Raw genomic sequence first — 26,177 nt, forward strand, 5'->3', positions numbered from 1 at the left:
AAACAGTAGTTTCAAGTTGGTAAAACTTGGAAATATAAATTATTGACATTTAGGGCAATAATGTAAGTTAGCACAACAAAGCAAGCCAGTTGTCTGCTCAAAAACAAGTTTGTGAGTTGTTGTTAATTATATCTTTAAGTTGGGGTTCACAACAAGGGACAATAGTTCTGCTAACTCTTATTTCTTTGTTTTGAAATGTGGGAAAGCTGTGAAATTCAGGCATTAGCGAAAGCTAGCTGCTAACTGATGCTAGCGGCTAACTGATGCTAGCGGCGCTGCTTGTTACAGCTACAAGAGTAGCTATTAGCGTATCAATGCTAACTCAAAATTGTGGTCGCAACATTAGCTGACATTTCATAGCGGCGTTACAATCGTGCCAATTCAGCACATTGCAGAAGTTAGTAGAAGTAAGGATTAAAAGTTATTACAGTGTAAAATTATAAATTCAAAAGTCTGAATTCAGAGTTGAGCATCCTCAAAAACAAAACTTAAAATATTTAGTTTAATTGTCCAACTTAAAATTTTTAATCAAAGTTTGTTGCCTTGAAATTATGATTTCACCCAACTTTTCTTTTTTTGCAGTGCGGTTTGGTGAAGAATATTTGATCCCAACTTCATAAACGACTGTATATAAAAAATATTCTGGTGTCTTTAACACTTTTTGTTTACTACATAATGCCATATGTGTTCCATCATAGTTTTGATGTCTTTAATATTAATTTTACAATTTAGAAAATATAATTAAAAAAATAAATTAAAAAAACATTGAATGAGAAGGTGTGTCCAAACTTTTGACTGGTACTGTTTGTCCGCACAAGTCAGCTAATAGGGGAAGACCCCGGCTTATTCACATACTCTATTGCCTATTATTGTGGAAGATCTCATAAAGAGAAGATTATAAATTTGACAGTTGTATATGTGTGTTGTATACGTTTGCCATATTGTAAGATTGTATTTTAAAGGCCTAGAAAAGTCTCTAGATGATGTATACTGTGTAGTAAAGTGACCCAAGCTAAATTAAACTGTACTAGTCAATGTTTTTCCTCGCCCTCTACAAGATCTAATAAGTTTTCCCCTCCTCTCCTGTTCAGTTTTTCTGAAGGGCCAGGGCCCCATGGAGTCAGCTCCACATTTTAGCAGCTTGTGAGTGAGACTTCTGACCTGTGTTTTTGTTATTACACCAGAAAACCTACACAGAGGAAGAGCTGAATGCCAAGTTGACACGCAGGGTCCAGAAAGCTGCGAGACGACAAGCCAAGCAGGAGGAACTCAAGAGGCTGCACAGAGCTCAGGTAATTGACCTTTGGTGATCCTCTGACCTCTCCTCCATCACCACCGTGAGGTCGACATCTGTGGTTTTGAGGGGAAATTCTGTTGGATGGATTGCCGTGCGGTTTTGTACAGACATTCATGTCCATTACTGCAGTAGTTCTCAACCTTTTTGGGTCGCGACCCCCAATTTAACATGCATGTTGTCCGTGACCCCCGCTCACTGAACACAGTCTCACACGCACAGTTCAGATCACCCAAAAAAGAAACAAAATGACCAAAAAAGACACAAATTGAGCACAAAATGATCAAAAAAGACACAAAATGACAAAAAAAAGACACAATATGACCAAAAAAGACACAAAATGACAAAAAAAGACACATAAGGACCAAAAGAAGGAAACAAAATTACCAAAAAAGACACAAATTGACCACAAAATGATAAAAAAAGACATAAAATGACCTGAAAAGACGCAAAATGAACAAAAAAAGACATTAAGTGACCAAAAAGACTAAAACACATTAACACATGAACACTTTAACACAGTGGAGACAGAGCTGACTTCCAAAATGATTTGGCGACCCCCAGAAATCATCTCGTGACCCCAATTGGGGTCCCGACCCCAAGGTTGAGAATAGCTGCTTTACTGGATAAAGTGCAGCAAGTTTAGTGATCCCCTAACTTTTAATCAGAACAAAATTTTGTCCAGTTTTCTAGTTTCTGACAAAATACTTCACTTCCCCATTAGCCTTAACCGCTATGTGTTTGCTGCCAAGCACCAACTTCTGGGCCTGATAAGTGAAGCAAATATGAAAGTGCTTTAAACCTTCATTCTTTCAAACGGCCAGCAGACACTGTTTTAAAAAAAGAAGACGATAAGACACTGACACTACTTCTTACTTGATTTAATACCTCAGTCAATGAGTTTATGATCTAAATTAATAGTTTTAAGTCTTCTTCGATGTTCATTTTGTAAATTATGGTCCAATTTAGAGTAAAAAAGAAAATAAAGTAGTTTTGGTAACATTTTGATCTAAAAATTTCCTGTTTGGTTGTACTAAAAGCCTTTTTGTCCTTTCATTTTTTTGCACCTTGCTAACAACGCTAGCTCGTTAGCACTAGCCCTAGCTGGTAACCTAGCTCAATCCTCTGTTCCAAATTATGGCCACTCCTGGCTCCAAAAAACAAGAACCGAGATGGCAAACTTGAAATTTCATAATGTTAGTCCACAAACCAATGGGTGATGTCATGGTGTCCACTTCCTATCTACAGCTTATGTATAGATAGATGAATAGATTACTTTATTCATCCCCGAAGGGAAATTCGGTTGTCACAGCAGTCCGGTATTCAAGTACAATAAAAATAAAATACAATAGAATAAAATAAAATACTGAGGTAGCATAAATAAAAACAACAATAGAAAAAGTTAAAAAAAGCAGATCAGTTGGTAGGATGGTTGACAAGATGAAGGTAATTATACTGATGATATGATGGCAACAATGCTGTAGTGACTAGACAGTATATAGTAATAATAATAAAACAGTATATAATATATATAATATAATATAATATAATATGTAATAATGAATAATAATAATATAAAATAAAATGAAAAATATAAATAAAGTAATTATAAGTAAAATAATAGTGCTGATTAGCGAATGTGAGCAAGCTAACGTGCTAAACTAAGAGGGCGAACATAATATCTGCATGTTAGAATTATTATTGTGAGCACTTCGACATGCTGATGTAAGCATTTAGCTCAGAGCACTACAGTGTCTATGTACAGACTCACAGAGCAGCTAGCATGGCTGCAGGGTGCAGTCGTGTACAGACATGTTGAAAGTAGGTTTCATGCATTCAATGTGTTCAGTTACTTCAGGTGCTTGTCTGCTGAAGAGCTCTTTCAAGCACTTAGACAGTGTTTCCATCAAACCGCTGTTCATGTCATGCATGTCAAACAGTTTAAAATGAAGTGTATGTCTGACAGCAATACTAATGTAGACCATTTCTCGCCGCTAACACTGCTCTGTTGGTGACTGTTCAGTTTTTTGTTCTTTTGTTTGTTTTTCTACGTACCATACGGTTACTCTAATGTGACTCGCCCCCCTTGGAGCACAGCCAAATTCATCCTTTGGTTAGGAAATCCACTGTGATTGATGTCGTAACTCTGCAGTGAGGCTTCCAGTCCACTGACTCAGCACTAAGCCACAGCTAAAGTCTCTGCTCCTGGAGCTGCGGTTAGCTGGCCTAAATTTTGCCTCCTTTTAGTGGCTATTTGCAGAACCCAAACCACGTTTCTTGTTTAGCTCCCCTTGCTGCATGGCGCTGATAAAGTTCAGCACTGACAGAGGAAGTTAGAGTCTGAGGGGGAAGAAAACTTTTAAATTAAGCTGTTTCTGCTCAATTTCCACATCTCTCATTCTACCCCTTAAAACACTTCACTAAACCCATTTTCGCCACTAAAAGAAAAAAAAAAGATGAAAACTTAGCCTTTGATGAAAATGAAACACTTGCTCAAGATACTGAGTCATTATTTTGAGAAAGTTCCTCATTGTGTTGCAATACTAAGTCATTATTTTGAGATACTCACAAAGTTTGTCATTATAATGACTTGAAAGATCTTTCAGAGACCAAACCAACAGTCGTTAATCAAATAATACTCAATTATATTCACCTCAAATTATTCAGTTGTAGCCCATCTCATGCATCTCCTGTATATTACCTATTGCTATTAAATGCGGGATGCAAAAGGCAACTCTTCTTTTACCAACGGGGTCTCTGTGTGCTAAAAATGCAAAAAAAGGGTCATTTAACGACATGCAAAACCCATTTAAACTCATTGGAATTGCTTTGAAATAGGTCACTTGAAAAAAATCATCTTCACTTATTGGCCACTTGCCAGATAAAAGCCAATGCTACCTGTGATAATGCCTTCAGTAACTCAGATTATAAAGAATATATCAAAGCATTCTTTATCTAATGGCTGTGCTACATTTCAGGCTTAAAGGATCAGTGGATTTAATATGATCTAATGGAATATAACAATCATAACTGTGTTTTTATTAGTGTATAATCACCTGAACCATAGAATCATTGTGTTTTCATTGGAGAGACTTTTTTGAGTTTTTACCTGAGGGTAGGGTTGCAAAGGGGTGGAAAATGTCTGGTAAATTTCCAAAAACTTTCAATGGGAAGTTAAGCTGGGGAATTTGGGAAATATTCCAAAATGGAAACTTTTCATGGGAATTGTGGAAATTTATGGGAATTAACTGGAAATTGGGGGTGATTTAAATAAACTCTTTCATATCCAAACATAGATATAAACATTTTGTTTTGTCTTTAGCAAACATCCATGCAAAATAATACAATTAAAAAAAACCAAACATGACCTTTCAACAGATGTATATGTTAGTAGAATTTTATCAATTTTAATTTATTGAACAATACATTCCTTCATTCAACAACAAAAACATGAATGTTGAGTTAAATATCACTAGCTAGTAATGGAAGATATTCAAGCAAACTTGCATGTTGTTTTAGTCAAGATTATGCTAAAATGTATTCTCCCCAACAATGTTTAACCTTTAATAGGGCACTCATTGAAATACTTACAAATTCCAAATTTCAACCCTAGAGAATATTGGAGGATATTAGATAATGCCAGAATGTGTAAAAAAACATACGAAAATAATATTTTGAGAAAAAAATGTACGAGATTAAAGTGGCAAATCTACGAGAAAAAATGCGTAGATTTATGAGATTTAAAGTGGTGAATCTGGGAGAAAAAAGTTGCTTTTTTTACCACTTTTTTCACGCAGATTTGCCACTTTAAATCTCTTAAATCTGCAACTTTTTTCTTGTAGATTTGCCACTTTAATCTAGTAAATTTGCAACTTTTTTCTCTAAATATTACCTGAAGTTACCAAATATAGTTCTTTGCCTGATAAAGGGTTAAGTTCCATGTTAAAGGCTAACCTTAATTTTTGTAAATCAGTGGTTTATTCCTGTTAATTCATAAATTTCCGTTAATTCCTATGAAAACTATCCAGCTTTAAAAAATTCCCTGCAACCCTACCTAAAGGCCACCGTAGATTCTCCTACATGCTTGGAAAGGGAGGGGTGAGCATTCAGTCGGTGGCAATGTGTAACCTTACTGCTAGATGCCACCTAATCCTACACCCTGTTCCTTTAACCCATTGAGGCCTAAAACGCCTGTAAAAACTGCCTGTAAAACCTCTGGGCTGAAATAAGCCCCTAAAACCTGAAGTTTTTCTGGAAATTCAACAGAAGTGTCAACGTTTCTACTAAAATAATAGATTTTTCAGCCTCTCCAGCAGATAGAAATTAAATTCAAAAAGTATTTGAGAGCTTATACAAATACTACAAAACGACTCATCCGCTTTTTCCAGGCTTCAATAGGTTAAATATGTACTTAAGATGAATACTGGTTGCCTTTATTTTCTAATCATTAAAAGTAGTGGTGATAGAAATGTGATTTGTTGGTCCTGGCCTCTATAAACCAAGCCTTGGCAGGTCCTCTACCTCTTTTGCGACTTGCCACTGATCCAGTGATTAGGACTGGGCACTCTCCACTGGGAAGTGATTTTTAATTTAAACGTTTGTGACAGAAGGCTGGACACTTTGGCTGCCCCAAGCTGTATTTGTAAATTGGAACCTGAATTTAATAAAGGTGTGCAAGGTGTACTAAGAGGCTACGTTTCCTCTGTCACTGCACTAGTAAGAATTCAGACTGTGGGTCAAAGAGGGGAGATCTATGAAATATTAATTGTTTTGGTGAAACTCACGATAAAATATTTGCCCAACAGAACAGGCTCACATACTTGTCTACATCAATACAGTTCCAATTAGCAGTGCTCCCGCTATGCCTCCAGACATTTATTTTTAATGAGGGTAAACTGTTGAATCAACTGAGTGTTAGCGAGGTAACCTCTGCAGCCGCCTCCCTTTGAAACTTGTGCCACAAATCAGTTGTAATTAGCGCTAGATGTTATTATTTTGTGCACCCATGTGAGATCACTCAAGTGGTTATGTAATGTAACGCGCCGTATTTACGTCTCATTAATATTTGTGACTCTCTGTAACCTTCTTGTCCCTTCAGATCATCCAGAGACAGTTGGAGCAGGTGGAGGAGAAGCAGAGGCAGCTGGAGGAGCGAGGCGTAGCGGTAGAGAAAGCTCTGAGAGGAGAAGCAGGTAACAACTTGTCGCTTAGATGCACAACCCATATTCAGTGAACACGTAGGACTCTTTTATTATTAACATTTTGCAAGTGATTTACAGTACGTGTGACAATTAAATCTGTTTTTTATGCCAGTGCTGGCTCAGGGAGACCATTTTTTATCTTTATATGATACGAGTTCAGCCTTTTCTAATGCTGTAAAGGGAGTAATAATGATATCGACGATTAGGATGATGTAACCAAGAAACGGCATTAGCTCAGATATAGCTGTCCCTTCGCGAACATTTAGATTGTGTTGGAAGTCGCAGTCTGCATTTACAATTTATTTAGTTGTGCTGAAGCACATTGCTACACGTAGATTCGTGTGCAGAAAGACATATTTGTTTCTCCAAAGTAATAAACACAAATTGGTCTTGACAAGGGACTATCACAGACAATATATTTCCGAAATGAAGAATGCATTATTTGTTAGTGGGCAGCGCAGTTCATTATTGGGCACAGTTTATAGTGTGAAGCATGAGAAGTGCTCAGCAGCAACAGCACATTATTTACGTGATGGGAGCTTTGTATGCGAGTAAGGCGTTGAGGTTTATAGAGCTGACAGTGTATTCCATCTTAATTTACTTAATGGTGATGGTAACAGAAGCTTTTATTATGTTAATGCAAGTGCAAAGATGCATTAAACATTTCTCTAAATTCTGCCGTTTTCCTTCCAACCTAATAACTATTTACTTTTCCCCTAGGGCTGGGCAATTAATCAGATTTTTTTTTTTCCGTGACAATTTTAGCTTCCAATGCTACCGAAAACAGGATAATCGAGATAAAACCATTATCTTGCCAATTCTGTTCTGCAAGGATTCTCTTGTTGAATATCATTTGCTAAAATGTTGAATACATGCTTAGTAGTTCTCACATGGTTGTGGCAGTGCAATCAAAATATGTTATCTAATCCATTTTTATTTATAATATATATATATATATATATATATATATATATATATATTTTAGTAGTCTTCAGTAGGTTGTTGAACTGATCTAATTTATTTTTATTTATTATTTGATATTGTGTAATGTATATGTATTTGTATATACAGGTGCATCTCAATAAATTAGAATATCATAGAAAAGTTTATTTATGTCAGTAATTTAATTCAAAATGTGGAAATAAGACTAAGAATAAGAATAAGATTATATATAGATCCATTACACACAGAATGAAACAGTTCATCTCTTAATTTATTTAATTTATTCTAATTATGATTATGGCTTACATTTAATGATTCAGTGTCTCAAAAAATCTGAATATAACAAAAGATTTTTAAAAGTGTGTTTAATATGGAAATGTTTGTCCATCAATATAACTCAATACTTGATTGACTTGAACTACTGGAAATCTACTGAGATGCACCTGTGTGTGTGTGTGTGTGTGTGTGTGTGTATATAGAAATAAATACAAAATATTTACATTCTTTTTCAATGTAGTTTTCAGATGAATTATATTTGAAGTAAAAGAAAAATTAAATTAGCTTTCGCAAATGCATGTTATTTCCAAAGTCAATGAGTAATCTTGTCAATAATCAATACTGACCAAAAATAATCATGTATTTGATTTTTGCCATAAATGAGCAGCGTGTTTTAACTTGTTTACTACTCTACTCTCTTAAAGGCTTGTATAAAGGTACTTATACATTACCCAAACAGCACAAAAGAAGATCAGGTATTAGATTTACTGTAGTTTTTTTCCTTTCTTTTTCTTTTTTTGAATTAATGACATGTGACACTGTTATGTAGGCTCCATTTGTGGTGACACACTGCAACAGTTCTCCATCTCCAACATGTCCGTTCATAACTTGTCCGCCATCGTCAGTCCGAGCTGCATGCGATCAGGAGAATGTGTGTCCCGACATAGATTTGTGTTTGCTCATTCTGGATGTGTTTTGTCTCCTTCACTGCCTCTCAATGAGGAGAGTTTCTGTACTCTGATCAAGACTCAGATCACGTTACATTCTTATAAATGCAATCAGCAGTGTAAGAAATCAAATATAAAATTGGTTTTCAGGCTGACAACTTCTTTATTAGAATATTATCTGCAAATGTTTGCTGTGGCTGAGTGACTTGATACAGATGTTTGTTGAGATTTTATCTATTCTATTTCCTTTTTTTTTTTTTGTGGTGAGTAACAGCAATCCAGAGTTGTTTGTGACTTTGTCTGTTGTACTCAACGATCACACTTAACACTCAGCTGCTCGTTCAGCGGGAAATGAATATTAAATCATTAAATGTGTGTAATTGAACATTGGTGCACATGGGTTGGAGTAAATAACTGGAGAAAATGAAAGTTTTTCTCGCTGTTTTTTCACAAAATACAACGTTGTCAAATTAAAACCAAGCAATAAAAAAAAAAAATACAAGAGGCTTTGTGTGATATTAAGCAGACTGAGCCAGTAAACAGCAATACAGCAAATCTATGTTGCAGCCTCTTATTATTTTTGGAAAATACTATATAGTATTGCTCAGCCTGACTGCATTAAGCCCTGTGGTGAGTACTGCCAGACTCTCTTTGTTCTGAGTGTTGCTGCAGTGTGTATGTGTGTGTCCGACCGTGTGTGTCTGCAAGAACATGCATGACCTACTGTCGTTGGAGAATATTGTGTGTGTTTGTGTGCCCAGTTTGGGGCCGTGTGAAATAACTCCTATTTCTAATATATCCCTGTCATTGTAGACTATTGGGGAGATTCTAATTACAGTGAAATCCTGGACTTGCATCTGGGCGGTATGTATTTCAAACCTGTCGCTTTAAACTAACCTAATGGCTAACCCAATCTGTCCTCCTCCTTTTTTTTTTCTTTTTTTTTTTTTTTTTTTCTTAAACGAGTTGAGCTTTGTACCCCTCATATCTACCTTGATTGGTTGCCTGGCAGGCTTTTTGCCTCACTGCAATACTTTCTGCTCCCATAACTCCCTCCTCCCTCCTCCTTCACTGGGTTTCTAGTTCAGACGCTCTTTACATCAAACAGAGATCAGACACTTCACGCTGTCCTCTTAAGATCATCTTTGATCGGTATAAACTCATGAATGATGCATGGATGAATAAGTAACTTTTATTTGGCCCTCGTCAGCACACAGACAACAATACCAACTGTGGTAGAAAGACAAACAGCCACATATTGCAGAGTCAGAATTCCAAAGAGCAGTAGAGACTCTTGCATTAAAAGAAACACTTTGCATGGGCTGACATCCATGAAACAAAAGTAAATAATGCAAAAACTGGCAGTGTTTCATTTCAGTGTTCAGTTTCAGTGTTTACATATGCATTAATATACAGATAACATCAAAAGATCTGGTGACCGAAATCATGAAAGTTGCAGCATGAGATGTGTTTAAGCTGCAGATATAATATATTTTGTTTATTGTCACAGAATCCATTACAAGACCAAAACCAACAGTATTGATTTTACTAGCAAGTGCTGTGCAAATTTAATCTGCAGTGCCAAAGAGATCAATTTATTTAAAAAATAAAAAAAACTATTAAAAAACACATCAGTGAGCCACTCGGTTGCACAAGATGAAAACAAGATCTGCAATTTATTTTGAGTCAGTCACACCTACTCTGCCCTGCTGCCATACACTAATGTAACAAATGTGTATTATTCCACAGCTGAAAATAGTTCCTAACTATAAGGGCACTTGAAGAGCACAGACCTCCACGGAGGGCTGAGGGCTGTAATGTGAAATAAACGTTACATTGGCCGTTTATGCTATTTATGTTGATGATATTTCTTATTTTTAAATGAATAAACTAGATACATTTTCTGCTTACAGAAACACAAATTTGCCTTTTTATTTGCATCTCCACAACATATATCAAAATTGTGACATTAATAGTGCTGTTTAACAATAAATTATTTTTTATATTTGTTTTTAAGTAACAAAATAATATTAAATCAATAATAAATAAATATAAATAACACTGCCTCATTGGACGGCTTCTCAATAAGCTGCTGTAGCTGTTAGAACACTAAAAAACAGACTTATGTACTTGAGAAAACATACATGAACATTACTAGAACATTTAAAATGTTTGTGACACCCGTGTCACAGTGGGTTCTTATGGTTTAATGATATGTGTTTTGGTAATAGTGGCACTGCAGCATAGGAGACTAAAACCTACAAAATTATGATAAGTTTTCCAAGAAATTCCATGGAAATCGGGCCTGTAGTTTTTATTCCTAATCGAGCTGAAAACATGACCTCCTTGGCCGGGGTTACAAATTCTCTGTTTTAATAGCGTTTGTTAAAAACTAGTACCCAGTTGTTGTTGTTTTTAAATTATTCCAAAAATATTACAGATGAAAAAAAAAAAGCTAATAGAGGTGCAACAGCCCCAACCAAGTATTAAGTCATACAGATGGACATACTTTTCAGAGGCCAACATTTCTATATTAAACTAAAATTGGTCTTTTGTAATATCACAATTTTTTGGGACACTGAATTTTAAGGTCTTGTGCCTTGTAAATGAAAGCCATAATCGTTATAATTAGAAAAAATGAAATAAATTAAGACATGAAATGTTTCTTTCTGTGTGTAATGGATCTATAGAATGTTATTTACACTTTTTGGAATTGAATTACTGACATGAATAAACTTCTCTGTGATATTCTAATTTTTTTAAATGCATCTGTAAGAATACAGAAGAGACACACACACACACACACACACACACACACACACACACACACACACACACATACAATATGAAAGTATTGTATAAGCTGCCTTGCTTGGACTGACTCATACTAAACTGCTAGCATGGCTCTTAGCTTCCCCTCAGAACTCTGCTGCTGTAGTTCTGTCCTGTAGTCCCAGCGAACGCTCCCCTGACTTTCTCATACCTGCTCAGTTGCATAACTCCCCGAGTGTGTGTGTGTGTGTGTGTGTGTGTGTGTGTACTAGTGTGTGCTAAACGGCCAATGTTGCAATCACTGACCCTTAGCTGCGATGTCTGAACTGTGATTGGCCAACAGTAAGAGTGTAACACCGTGTCTGGGTGAGACGTCTCGTGGTATCTGTTGTTATCTCGTAGACTGTGTGGCCTTGTTTGAATATGAGTCCAATGCATCTCCTCCTCGTAGTTCTTCAGTGTGAGTGGAATCCCTTGACAGGAGTGAGAAACGGCTGCATTTCCACATATTTGAACAAGGCCTGTGCTTTCTCTGTTGTCCTGCTGGTTATTTTCACTCATCAAACAGGAGATTGCGTGGAGTTATGAAGCAAAGATGAATTATGTTCACAAAAGATGTTTTCCAACCCAACTGATTGACATCAGCATGAGGTTTCATCAACTCAAATCCAACAAACTTTTTAATATCTCTGAGTGGATTGAGGTAATTCATTCAATGTGCAAAAACCTAAAAAACGATTTCTTTTTTTGTTTCACTTTGCCTCTGGAAGCAGTGTGTTTGTAGTGTTCTGAATGTGCTGTGGAGGACGTCTTTGTCTTGCTGATTGTGTTTGATCATGTGATGGAGAATTGTAGCGTTTTGACTGAAAACCAGGCTGGATCGTTGTTTCATCAGCATGGAGCTCTGCAGGTGGCAACGACAATAAAGCCAGGATCAATGTGTGTGCACTCTGAATCTGATAAGTTATATAATTGTTAATTTCCTTACAATTTTAATCTTCCACTTTAATGATTATACAATTAGGGATTTATTGAGCGTTAACTTCCAATGATGCAATTCACAACTATATTTGCATGATTTGGCAGAGCCATAAAAAGTTTATTAGGACTCCAATCTGTCCAAAATAGATTTTCTAAACAGCAGTTTGCCCAACATATTTTTTATTTTTTCTCTGTGATAGTCCCTTGTAGTAATTATCCGGCATTTCACTCTCCCGGCTCTTTTACCCACCAACCTGAGAACGCTGTGTCTTCTTCCTTTTTGTGTCATTAAATGGTTCAGGCCCTTATATGTATAATCTGCACATTCTCCCTGACTCTTCTTCACTTTTTTACTTATTATGTATCTTTATTTTGATGCTTATTAAAGGCATAGTTCGGATTTTTTGAAGGTGGGTTGTATGATGGATGTATAGATATTCAATGACTGAAGATGATGATCAGCATGCCCCTAGTTTGGAGATGCAGGCAGGAGTACCAGCATCATTTTTAGTGCTTTATTTAGAATATTTTCAACACTTCTCTGCTGTTATTGTGTGGCTTCAGCCAATCAAAGCTAACCCTTTAAAACAATAGAGTCACACAATATTACAAACAAATTAAACGATCCGGGCCAGCTGCTCATGTGTTCGATACCACAAGGATAAAAACAAAGACCCCAAAATTTTACTGAAATATTTTTATTGACAAGAAAAATGCAACATGCAAAAATGAACAGAACCACAGGTTAAATATTTATAATAAAAAACAGTTGCAACAAACTGCAACTATGATAACAAGTTTTCAGGTCTGAGGTAGTGCAAAAAATAAATAAATACAATAAACAATAACAATTAGTCAAGTCAAAGTTTATTTATAGAGCACATTTAAAAACAACCTCAGTTGACCAAAGTGCTGTACAGTTATTAAAATAGAATAAATCATATGCAAATAGGTATAAATAAAAACAATAAAATACTAAAAACAGTAAAAACAATAAAATAAAATAGAATAAAATAGTAATAAAAACTCAATCCAAAACAGAGTTAGAGATAAAAAAAAGACAAATAAAAGGGTAAAAAATGTAAAAAAAAAAGAAAGCCAAGGATTCTTGCCTAGCTGTTCAATAAGTTATTGGATCGATACTTTTAAAAAATGAGTATCGTAGCCGGATACAATATCGATACTTTTTTGAGTATCGATACTTTTGACAACCCTAGTTCTGTGAGGTAAAATTAATGTTTTTGTCAATAGAGTCTGGTGGCTATGAGAGTTAAGAAGACTCCCTGGGCTCTCTGACGGCCAGGTAATGCGGTTAAAATATTCTGAGAGTACATTCAAACTGATTCAGGTGGGTGAAATACCAGTGTTTCCCACACATAGACCATTCTGTGGCGCACCCACGTCCGTTACGTTAGCCTACGCACAGAAGACACCGCATTCATATCAATAAATAAATGTTTTACAATGAACCGGGCCGGTCTCAGAGCTGGCAAGACTCTCCGGTAACGTTAAGGCATGTTAAATGGTTGCCGCAAATGCCGTTAACGGGACGAGAGCAGTCAAAACAGCTACTTCAAGCTAGCTACATCGAGTGTAGGTTCGCTTCCTGTTTTCAAAGTAAAAGCACAAATTCTATCGTTGTAAAGGGCAACGGGCGTTTATTTTTATAAATGTAACCGAAAGTGCGTTGCTCACGATGGCTAGCTTGAGTAGCGTAACAAAAGTGTAAACAGCTGGTATTTAGACAAATTAATGACGCACTGGGGATCTAAGTGGCTACTTTCTCGCCTAAAAATGTTTGAAATGTCAATAAAGTGATATATTTAAAGAATTTAGGACTTTACCGGTGTCAGTGGAGCACCACAAATTGCTATCTGGTCTGTGGGAAACACTGAATACATTTTGCTGGTGCCCCCTTCCACAGCAGGTCATTGCTCTGTGCTTCTGTGCTGGTTCTCCTGTCTGCTTCCCCAAACTGTAATTTGCACTTCAATAGTAGCTACACTTCAAAAGTCACCACCATGGCAACAAATTGAGCCGAGTGGTCTAAACATGTTAAGTAGTGTTTACAAGAAGCGCCTTCAATTATGTGTCTTAGGGAGATGGATATCTTTGTGATCAGTAATGGCTTTAATAATGGGATTAAATCATTCTGTGTGATGTGATAAACAGCAGCCATATGCGTAGGCTGTCACATTTTATAAGTGATATAGGGTGATGTTGCCTTATTGAAGATAATCTGAAGAACTACAGCCGGAAGATCAAACAAGGAGATTATTTTCCCTTTCTGTGCTCCAAGTTTTCTGTCTTCTCTTGTTTCCGTTTCCTATTTTTATCCCTTTTTTTCATCCCTCACACCACACAGCTGATCTCTCTCACCTCCTTTCTCTAGGTGATTTTTCTTCTCCCTATGACAGTGCTCCTACCCTCTTTTGATTTTCTCCTCAATTTTCTTTCTCCCTCATCACACCCCTCTCCCCCTCCTCACTCTTCTCCTTCCCCGTCCACCCACGCTCTGTGTCCTCTCCTCCTTTTTCCTCTCCTTGTAACGCCTCTGTTCTTCCTCCTGTATTATTTCCACCACTCTTTCTCTCTTTCACCCACCCATGCACCCACCTACGTCGCTCCCTCACGCTCTCCCCCTCCCCCCCCTTCTGTCTTGTGGAAGTTGAGCCCTTTGTGGGGATGCCACGCCGAAGACCTCTCTCCTTCTGCCCCTGCTGTTCCCCTGAAGGTAACGTAACCTCGCCGCCTCCGCTGACGGTTGTGGCGGGTTACCACGGCAACCGTAGGGATCTCCGGAACCTGGCTACCCCCTCGAGCCCCTCGCCATCATCCTCCCAACCAGCCCCTCCTCCTCTTCCTGACCTCACTGTTTGTGTGTGATCAGGCTCAGTAGATTTCCCCAGAATGTTCCCAAAACTCAGTGAAGTATTTAGGAAACCCAACAAAAGCAGAAAAACATCCGTTCCATACACTCTTGGTGTAATAAAGATGTTTATCATAGGTTCTACTAGAATATAATTCACACTTTTTCAACTTGATGAGAAATTCAAAGTGTGACAGTCATATCATGCATCATTGCCAGATTGACAGAAATGATACAAAATGACTGATATCTGATAGCCATCGAAACCAAAAGTCATTTAGGTTAATTGAACCTACTGAAGGTTTAAAATGATTTTCCTATTCAATTATTATTCCTCATATCTCTGGATCAAAGACTTGTCAAAGCTGCACACATAAGTGAATAATTTTAATGTTAGTGTTTGTAGACTTTGTGGCGAGAAACATTAAAAAAAGAGTGCAAATACATAATAAAACTACAACTGTCTACAGTCACACTATAATATAAGATGTTACATTCATCACCTTCAGTGGCTACTTTTATGTAGACCAGGTCTTTTGCCCTACAAAGCAAAAAGGCAGTAACTGCATTTTTGGTCAAAAATGAGTTATTATCATTTTTTTTTTTATATTCAAGGCATCCTTTGTTATGTGACAAAACATCTTGTGACAAAACATCTTAGACTTTAAGCAGCCGTTTCAGCACCAGAACAGCTTCCAGGTGGAAAATATTGACCTAAAATAGTCAAATTAGTTTGGGTTTGGTATATCCATGTTCAGGAAAACAAATGGTTCCAATTATTTCAAATACAGCGTATCTAACACACCCAGAGCCCAAGTTGTGGCAAAATAGTTTTTGGAGAATCTATACTGCCTTTTTCCTTGGTATGGTGCCACGTTTTTGGTAAAGAATACAAAGCAAGAATACAGTAACTGCTAAATAGGGGTAAAATATAAAATTAAATATGAGCATTGATATGTACAAAAAATAAGCTAATATAAAGTAACAAAACAGCCACATGTCCAATAATCTACCTACAACTACTTAGGCTGGATGACAGGATAACTTTAAAGTCATTTTTCTCAGTTCTGCACTCTGCGTAGTTACTGCCTTTTTGCTTTGTAGGGCAGTACAGTCCTGCACGGCTCAGGTTTTGCATCCATTACCCAAAGTTATCTCAAAGTAAGATCTAGACCTGCCCTTTCCTGTTTCCTGTAAGTCCTGCCACCAACCCAGGATTAAACATACTGGCTGGTCAATTTAAAGTGCCTTACTTTTACATTACCTGTGCTTCTGCAGCTGTTGAAAGCAAATACTTTTTGAAAGTTTTTCCTTTAACAAGCAGCAAAGTACAGCTGTACAATTCATCAAAAAAATGTATTGAAATAGCAATATGGACTTTGTGCCATATCCAAATCACTGGAAGTTGCAGTATTTGTTAAAAGGTAGTTGTGGTGATGAGGTGTGGCGACACCATGATCATTTTTGAAATATTTTTCAGTGAAAATGAGCCATATTGCAATTTTTAGTCAAATTAATCCTAATTATATATTATACAGCAAAATCATTGGCAGCACAAGTCTCACAGACTGATAACACCAAAATTCTCCCAAATGTCCAACAATTTTTTATTCACCTCTGGCCATTTTTGCCTTTATGTCATCCATTTGAATATACTAACTCACAGTAGTCTCCTTTTCACATTTGGATCGATTATTGACATCACATTATTTGGCCGGATGGGAATTTTGAGTTTTAAAGAATTTTAAAGGTTGTGTCGTAAATTTAGCAATAAAAAAAACCTTGGTGGCTGATAAGACTTGGTAATATTAACTGATTAGATGTTAAACATTTTACACTTTTTTCTGTTTTTATCCACTGCCCACCCACATTTAGACCATTATGCTCAGCCATACTTGTAACTGAGGAGCAGGGTTTATAGAGCAGCTAATCTAGCCTAGCAACACATGATAAAACCTTCCAGTTTGATCAGTAGAATTCCTACTAATGGATACTGTATGCTGTACAGTGGTGTCCTTACACCACACAAGCATTGTGTCTTAGTGAATGGAGGTAGTCAAAAGATCTTTTTACTTATTATTATCCTAAGAGGCTGCATTCACTCAAAGGGGAAACTACTCTGCTGTGGTGTGTCCTTAATCAACAGCATGTGTTCTGTGTTCTTTTGAGCTAAAGTGAACCGTAAAGCTGCATATTCTTTGCAGTATCCATTTTTTTTGCAGTTTTAATTCCTCGAATAAATGTTAAAAGTGCCATGTAATCATAAAATGATAATAAAACCGGGCAATGAACACCTGAGACATGGCCAGCTCGCGGGCAACTTTGTGGTTGAAGGAGTGAAAAACCTGCATGGTGTGCTGATTTGTTATAAATATTCTAAGTCTGACACAAAACAAAGTCCTAAAAAATTAATGGATCATCTGGTTTGTTCCCGTATCTAACACCTGTGAGTGGAAAATTTTGCCTGAGCTTCTGTGTAAAGAAACATTGCTTTTGTGTTTGTGTGCGATCTGGTGTTTTGTTCCTTTTATTGCTGTCTCTGCCTTGTACCAGTAAGCTCTCCTTTGTGTTTCCCGAGCCTCTGGCTGAGGGGTGGTGATGGCGGAACAGGTCGAAACAGTTTAGGAGGCAAAAGAACTGCATCTATTTGTACTGTAGCCAGGATAGGTTTGGAAACTCAGCCTCGCTTTTGTAATTCCTGCTTTGTCTCCACATTCTTATTCCACTCCAGTGTGAGCAGCTCTTCTCCAGCTTTGCCTCTCTCTCTGTCCCTTGTCTGTTAATTAGTGAAAGCCAGCCCCCGAGACCACAACCATGCAATTTATGTGTGTGCAATGTTTTTCCTTTTCGTTTTGCAAGAGCCTCCTCTTCCCCAGCTAAGTATGTCACGCTGCATCGAGGATCGCCTTCTGGTGTTTCATTGAAACCGCTTGGCTCCACCTGCTGCAGTCAGATAAATAAAAAAGGATGCATCGCCCCAGCTGGCAGCAGACCCTTTCTAAGCATGCCACATAGACCGGTCTTCTCTGCATACATGCAGAAGTGTGCAGCACTCTGACTGATTGTGCAGATTATGAAAACTACGCAACTGCAATGCATGATGCCAGTAGCGTCCAACATGCTTTATCCTGAGGCAGAGTGCCAACTTCACTATTTGTCTCAATGATTTACATCATCCCATGAACATTTGGCCTTTAATTGAATATGTAAAGACAGCAGAGTAGTTCATACATTTTCCCCACCCACCCTCAATGTATTTAGCATGAATGGGATATAATGGGATTCTTATTCCTGCTGGTGGGTCAATATGTGGGCAGGAGAGGATGAAGAATTTCCAAAAGGTCCTTGGGTTTACTTCTCTGTCTCTGCTACTGATTGGTGTGTTTTTTTTTACGGCCCACTCTGAATAAAAAAAAATGACAGGAGGAGGTAGTTGCTCCCAAAGAGCAGCTACGTCCAAACTGGGCAACACAGACTGTGCAAATACAGGTTTTGTCTGTTTGTGTGTGTGTATAGCGTGTGTGTGTGTGTGTGTGTGTGTGTGTGTGTGTGTGTGCGGGTGTATGCATTTACTAAAATTGAAACCTGTAGCTCCACGCCATCTTCTGTGCGCCATCTTTAAGTATGGCGCGACTGACCACGTCGGTGTCGAGTCCATCCTTCCACCTCACCATCTCCCAGCGAGGACATCCTGGCTTGGCTGTCAATGCATTGCCTGTGTCAGTCGTCCCTGTGTGTGTGACATCAGAGTCGTGTCCCTCAGCCATCTGGTGTCTCACTCCCACTCTGTGCTTCCTCCTTCCCTCCAGGCATGGGCAAGAAAGACGACCCCAAGCTAATGCAGGAGTGGTTCAAGCTGGTGCAGGAGAAGAACGCCCTGGTCCGCTATGAGTCAGAACTCATGATATTGTAAGTGAGGAGCCAACTTCTATAGAAACCAAGCAGCCAGTTTGTGTGTTTTATGAAAAAAATATTTATACAGTACAGGCCAAAAGTTTGGACACACCTTCTCATTCAATGCGTTTTCTTTATTTTCATGACTATTTACATTGTAGATTCTCACTGAAGGCATCAAAACTATGAATGAACACATATGGAATTATGTACTTAACAAAAAAGTGTGAAATAACTGAAAACATGTCTTGTATTTTAGATTCCTCAAAGTAACCACCCTTTGCTTACTAGAATATAAGACATGTTTTCAGTTATTTCACACTTTTTTGTTAAGTACATAATCCCACATGTGTTCTTTAATAGTTTTGATGAATTTACAATGTCAATAGTCATGAAAATAAAGGAAACGCATTGAATGAGAAGGTGTGTCCAAACTTTTGGCCTGTACTGTACATATAAACAGTATTGGAAAAAGTACTCAGATCCCTTACTTAAGTAAAAGTACTAATACCAAACTGCGAAAGGACTCTAAAGAACTGCATTCAAAAAGTAAAAGAACAAAAGTATCAGCATCAAAATGTACTTAAAGTATGAAAAATAATACCCACTCCGATTGTTTTATATATTCTAAATATATTATTCTATTATTTGTACAGATAGGGCTCATTTTAACAAATTAATATACTGTTATGAGATTTGAGAAAAATGTCACTTTGAATTGATCATATTTTAATATAAAAACTTGACCTGAACAATAACTGAAAATAGTAAAAAAGGAAAGTATCTGCCCTAAAATATAGTAGAGTAAAAAGTATAAATTTACATAAATTGGAAATACTCAAGTAAAGTACAAAATTGTACTTAGTTACATTGCACCACAGCATATCAATATAGAAATAAATAAACATAAGACTACAACTTTAAGACCAGATATCTGTAGTCACACTATAATACAACATGCATCACCTTTAGCTGCACTTTGTCAGGCTCAGCTGAGACTAAGACAAAGAGAGAGACAAAGTCCCAATCCCACTGTCCACACTCATGGACTTACAGGCTTTGGGGTCGGCTCCCACAAAGTCCACGAGGTCTTAGGTTCTGTCCCTGCTTGCAAATGATCAAGTGCTTGAGAGCTTTCTCACAGACATTTCGAGCCCTTTATGCACACTTTCCTTAAGTCTGCATGTCTTCAGACTTTGCCTGAGGTAATTACAACGAGTTATCAGGGGAAGCCCGGAAGCATTAAAAAAAGAAAAGAAATGAGGATTGCCACAGGGGTGTTGAGCCTGGCACATTAAATTGACACAGAAACACTACATTAAGATGATGCTGAAAATAGATCATAAGAATGAAAGCTTAGCTTGTTTAAAATTGTTTATTCATCAACAATTTCTCTTATTTTGCTAAATGCTGTTGTGACAAAAACATTCAAATTGACTGTTTGCCAGTTACTTCTGGTTTACTCTGTAAAGCAAGCGCCAGGACAATGTTAAAAGTCGCTCTCTTAAGTCGCTTGGCCCCGAACAAATTAAAAACACGAAATAAAAAGTCCCAAACCCATTATTTTACATAACATGTTTTGCCATCGTCAAGGGAACATGATTTGTCACAGAAAAGCGCTGTCCCATTCCTATTTATACCCATGCAGCGACTCAAACACAAGTACTTACCAGGTGAAGGCCTCAGGGGGATTGGGATTGGGCCTAAAAGCCAATTTTAGAGGGAACCTGGATTCTAAAGTAGTCGGGCGTAACAAAAACACAATCCATCAAATTCAGAGAGTATATCTACGAATCATTTTTTATCAGCTTGAACATAAAATACATGGTAACACTTTACAATAACAATCATTTATAAATGGTAAATAGACCATTTATAAATGGTAAACAGATAGTTTATTAAAGTTTAATCATCATTTATAAACCGTATATAGGCCATTTAGAATGGTAAATAGAAAATGTATTAATGTTGAACTAGAATTTATAAATGGCAAATATATGGTATATTAATGTAAGTTGTTACTTTACCATTAACAAACATTTACATTATAATTAATAATGTATTAATAGTTTTGCACTCATTATAACATTTTTAACACCAATGTTAAGTTTGTAAATTATTTCAAAAGTGATTCATATACCTTTAAGAAATTGGTTGAAAACATTTAAATATTAAATATGTATAGCACTTTGTAAATGGTTAATAATTGGTTTATAAACCATCTATAAACATCACTTAGATGTTATTGTAAAGTGTTACCAAATACATTTACTTTGTAGAATTTAATATGTCACAAACGACTGCCAAATTACCACATTCTGTTTTGTGTAAGTTTTAGACACTCAATTTTTGCGGAATCTGAGTTATAAGTCTTATTTAAGTGTAAAATTTGACCTAGAACTGGCGCTCCTGGGATATGACAAGAGAGCTTGATTATGAATCGCAGTACTTTTCTTGGCCCAGTCTGCGTAGCCGCCTGATTGATTGGGGCAAGGCATTGACCTTGAGTCGTTCAGGTCATTTTAGCCCATTAAACAATTCATGTACCTTCCATGAGAATGGACATCTGGTCAATCCTAGCATTTAAATGCTATGCAGGGTGTGTTCTTGCCAAATAATCAAGCTGGATTCACTCTAATGTGTCCTCAATATCATGAGAGTTGATTACTGGGACCATGATTGTCTGAAACAGTTGTTGAGATATATCAGTCTAAACCAGGGGTGGGCAATTAATTTTCACAAAGGGCCACATGACCAATACTACGAAGGTTGCTGAGGCCGGACCAAAATTCTGAACTAAATTCTACCTAGAAAATATACAATGTTGTGATGCTTTTATTTTGAAAAGGTGCCGTCCAGTGTGAAACGGGTGCTTTAATTTTGAAAGGTTGTGACAGGAAATAACAGTTGGAACGGTAAAATGAAAAACGAAAGGTAAATAATAAGGAGTGCGCCGCAACTCATATAAAGTTGATATAAAGTATCAAAAGGCTTCTATAGTGCTGGCTGACAGGACACAATGTTTGTTAAAGTTTATTTTCTTCTGTCATATATATTAGTGGCTACATTTGTTGTCTTAACTGTAGTAAAAGTGCTTGTTTGCTCTAGTGCTAATGCTAATGTTTGCTATTGCTCTTACGGTGGATTCACAAAGTACCTAGGTAACTCGGGTAACTCAGATATACGTAAATCACCTTCAAAATAAAAGCATTGCGGTTGTATTAATTTCTAATTTCTGGGTAACCTCACGCGGGCCGGACAAGGACAGCCAACGGGCCGGATGTGGCCCGCGGGCCGCCCAATGCCCAGGTCTAGTCTAAACCAAGCAAAGCAATGGACAAACCAAAGTGTCACCCCTATAAATGTAACACAACCTGTGATAAATAGCCTGATGATGTCATACTACATCATTTAAGTACAAGACAATTATAACCTAATACAGACTATTAGGAAGATAAAATACTGACATATTACCTCCTTATTTTTATGATGATTATTATTACATCATAGTTTAAATAGGTTGTTAGCCATTATGAAGTCATAATCATTTTTCAACAAAGTGACATGATATGTGATCACATTTGCAATCCATTTAGAGAAACAACTTTATTACGTTCTGACAAGTCATTAAATTATCCAGCATTATCATCTAATTGTCAGTATTAAAAGCTTTTAGATTAACTATTTTCAGAACAACTACTAATTAAGAACAACTGCCAAGATAAATTAAGATGCTAAAAGCCGTGATTCATCAGAGAAACAAACTTAGCTCGTCTATCGTTTTTTTTTTTTTTTATCTCTCCCCAAGTGCCAGAGAGTTAGAGCTGGAGGACCGACAGAGCCGACTGCAGCAGGAACTCAGGGAGCGAATGGCTGTGGAAGGTGAGTGCAGGAGTGTCGATTAACTAACTAATAGTCTAGACGGATTTCAGAAAAAAGGCCTCCTATAAGAAGTGAGGAGCATTTATGGGTACAAGTTGGGAACCGGCCTACCTTACATATCTCAAGGGTTATGAGTCCAAAAAAATGGTTCCCAAGCGAAATTTTCAGTCATTGGACCATTTTCCCCTTAGTTTTTTGTAAGTAGACAATCAACATGAGGAAATTAAGTTTCTGGATCTATAGTCTAGGGTCAGAGCAAGGATATAGTGGAGGCTCAGTGTCTTTTTTATGCAAAATACCAACTGGAACATTTAAAAGTGATATTGATTACATATTTATGTCGGCCTTAAAAAATGACACAAATAATGCTTAATTTCACCTTAAAAGTTGGTATTTTGCATATATATATATATACATAAAAAAGACACTGAGCCTCCACTATATCCTTGCTCTGACCCTAGACTATAGATCCAGAAACTTAATTTCTTCATCTTTGATTGCCTACTTACAAAAAACTTGGGGAAAATGGTCCAACGACTGAGTAAGATGGGCAATTTGGCGGCCATTTTGATATGCAAATGAGAGTCAAAAACTCAAAACTTCGCTTGGGAACCATTTTTTTTGGATGCAGCACCCTTGAAATAAGTAAAGTAGGCCAGTTCCTGACTTGTACCCATAAATGCTCCTCACTTTCACTTTTTGGACAATTCCGTCTAGACTATAAAACCCTGAATTTTTCGATCTGTATTGAATGAGCGCCGTCTCTTTAACACTTTGTTTTCCTGTGCCTCTCTCTCTCAGACCACCTGAAGACGGAGAAGGAGCTGGCCCAAGAGAAGCAGATCCTGAATGAGATGTTGGAGGTGGTGGAGCAGCGCGACGCCCTGGTGGCCCTTTTGGAGGAGCAAAGGCTTCGGGAGAAGGAGGAGGACAAGGACCTGGAGTCCGTTATGCTCTCCAAAGGCTTCAACCTCAACTGGGCTTAAGAAGAGTGAAACCGTTGCTCATCAAGTCATGGGAAAAGTGTTGACTTGTGATAGTCATCTCAGATCTGAACAGTCTGCTGAACACCTGCAGCAGTGAATGTGTAAAGACCCCCCCAACACACACAAACACTACAGCTGCCTCTGACATTGACGCAGCGCAACGTTTACATATCCCCTGCCCAAAGGCAGTCCAGTTAATCACTTTTGCAGTTTTGCTTGCTCTCGCTCTCTAAGGATAGAGAGTACATTCACAGCTTTATCGTCCCAGCCTTGAAGTGGATCCTCTCAAACAGGGAGTGGGCCTTTGGGAGAATGTTTAAAGACTTGTGTCATTCTCCATTATCTAAAGGGAAGAATGCAGTTCGGTCCTGCTGATGTAAAGGAATTGTAAAGAATTGTGTTTTTTGTGTATAGCTGTGTAGAACAAGTCACATTTTCGGCGGATGAGGGTCTTCTCTTTTCCAAAAAAAAAAAAGGACTGCTCCAGAGGAGTGTTCGAGACTGGAGACTGATCACTCCAGCTTTTAATCTCAGATTGTCCTTTTCAGTCGGACTGCAGGACGGACATCCTCTGCTTGAAGCTGCCTTTCTATCCAGTGACTTTGCATCCTTATAAAGACACCATGAAAGGCTCTTTTTCCCCCCTCACAGTGTTTTAGTGAGTCATCACTAAGAATCCATTAAATATGGCCATGGTTTTTATGTATTTATTATCTTTGTTTGCTTTTAGCAGATAAACTTTTTTTTTTTTAGTTTTGCATTCACAGGAGAGTGCCCAGAAGCTCATTATCTTGCACTTGTGCATGACTCAGATGCACATATAAGCCATTGCATGTCAGGAATGAAGGCTGCAGGCACATAAAAGAACTTCACCTTGTTGTTGATGGCCAGGGCATAGAATACAGACATATACTATACATGAAGCATTTCACATGACTCGATAACGACGGGCCTCTCCTTGACATGCCATTCACTGTATATCACACTGACGGTTATCGTTTACAAATACATGTCCATATAAGAGATTGGATATTTATGATTCCTACTATGGTAGCAAGGTAAACCATCTTTAAAGGAACTGTCTTTCAAGTTCAGATATGTTTCCTACTATGTGTGTTAACATCTGGATGTTCTTGTTAATGGAGCCGATTTCACTGTTGTTATTTTAGAGATCAGAGTAGCTCACAGTACTCATTTTGTGCCACAGGACTGTCTCTGATGGTGGATATGTTGCAATATCTGAGGAATCCACCACAAGGACACACTATACACACCACTCACATCAATATATGGCAGTGTTAATACTTCACCCTTGAACAAAAATGCCTTTTTCATTTTCATTCTCTATACTTAAGTTATATTTTATTTTTCTGACTCGTTATGGAGGTAGTCACACATGTGTATCCCACTGGAACTCAAGATTTTTATTTTTTTTCTCAAATACTTTTATACAGCAGGTCCTCAAACAAATAGATGATTTTAGATGGGGGTGCTGAAGAAATGCCAAGTGCTTTATGAGCAACTTGCATCAAACAGGAACGCTATCTGGGGGGCAGTCAAATCTAATAGCCTTTTAGACAACTGTAAAAAGAAAACAGGTGGTCACTGTTTTACAGCACAGAAACACTAGAGGCTATATTTATGACTTGATATGAGCTGTGAATAAAATAAAAAAAGTGATATAATTTAAAGGGTTGTTGTTTTAGATGGTGTGCGATAAGTTTGACATGATTGTATTGATATTTATTAACATGTGTGCAAACTGTATTATATGTAAAGAAAATGAATCCTAATTTTTAAACTGTTCTGTTGACACATGACTTGTAATGTAAATGCTTCATGTAGCTAAAATGCATAGGGGTGTTGGATGTATGCTGAAAATGGCAATAAAACAATGCAGTTGTTCTTTTAAATGTTTGTTACTTTTTAATGGGTTATGAACAAGTTTTAGCTCACCATTATCAACCACGCTTATAAGATTTGTATGCAGCTTTTGCTTATTCTTTTCTCTCCATTGCCATCACCAATTCTGACTACATAAATGAGTAGGCCGAAATCTGTTTATTTTTTACAGTAAACATGGAATACTAAATAGCCAGATGTATAGAGGTGGATTATGTAATACAGTCAACGTGGGTTTTGAAACAAAGTATATCTATTTTGCAGCATTTATATTTTGATAAAGACTCAACAAACCTTTTGGGACAAAATTAAGTAAGCCCTGTGATGAAGCCCATTAAGGTTAGGACTTAAACATAAATAAAGATTGAAATCTAATTAGCAGAGACCAAGAAAACTGAGTTCCAAATCACATACTTCCTTTACACATCCTTTTTTATTTTGAGTATGTTTTGTTGCATGCAGTATGCATACAATTGGAACATGCTATCTCGCCATAGCATTGTACTTTTC

At 37.2% G+C, this 26,177-nt stretch overlaps 1 protein-coding gene across 1 annotated transcript in view; it reads left to right on the plus strand.

The window, feature by feature from the left end:
• mical3a (microtubule associated monooxygenase, calponin and LIM domain containing 3a) overlaps window positions 1-25,678 on the plus strand; it is a 102,358-nt gene extending 76,680 nt beyond the window's left edge. Inside the window, exons 40-47 of the mRNA XM_059334360.1 lie at window positions 1,185-1,292; window positions 6,393-6,486; window positions 8,139-8,189; window positions 9,195-9,245; window positions 14,803-14,868; window positions 18,813-18,912; window positions 22,706-22,779; window positions 23,581-25,678. Of these exons, the coding sequence (XP_059190343.1) occupies window positions 1,185-1,292; window positions 6,393-6,486; window positions 8,139-8,189; window positions 9,195-9,245; window positions 14,803-14,868; window positions 18,813-18,912; window positions 22,706-22,779; window positions 23,581-23,765 (729 nt within the window). The 3' untranslated portion in view covers window positions 23,766-25,678. The remainder of the gene's footprint in view (window positions 1-1,184; window positions 1,293-6,392; window positions 6,487-8,138; window positions 8,190-9,194; window positions 9,246-14,802; window positions 14,869-18,812; window positions 18,913-22,705; window positions 22,780-23,580) is intronic.
• Window positions 25,679-26,177: the final 499 nt, after the last annotated feature.

Source organism: Centropristis striata, chromosome 6, assembly GCF_030273125.1.
Source record: "Centropristis striata isolate RG_2023a ecotype Rhode Island chromosome 6, C.striata_1.0, whole genome shotgun sequence".
NCBI lineage: Eukaryota > Metazoa > Chordata > Actinopteri > Perciformes > Serranidae > Centropristis > Centropristis striata.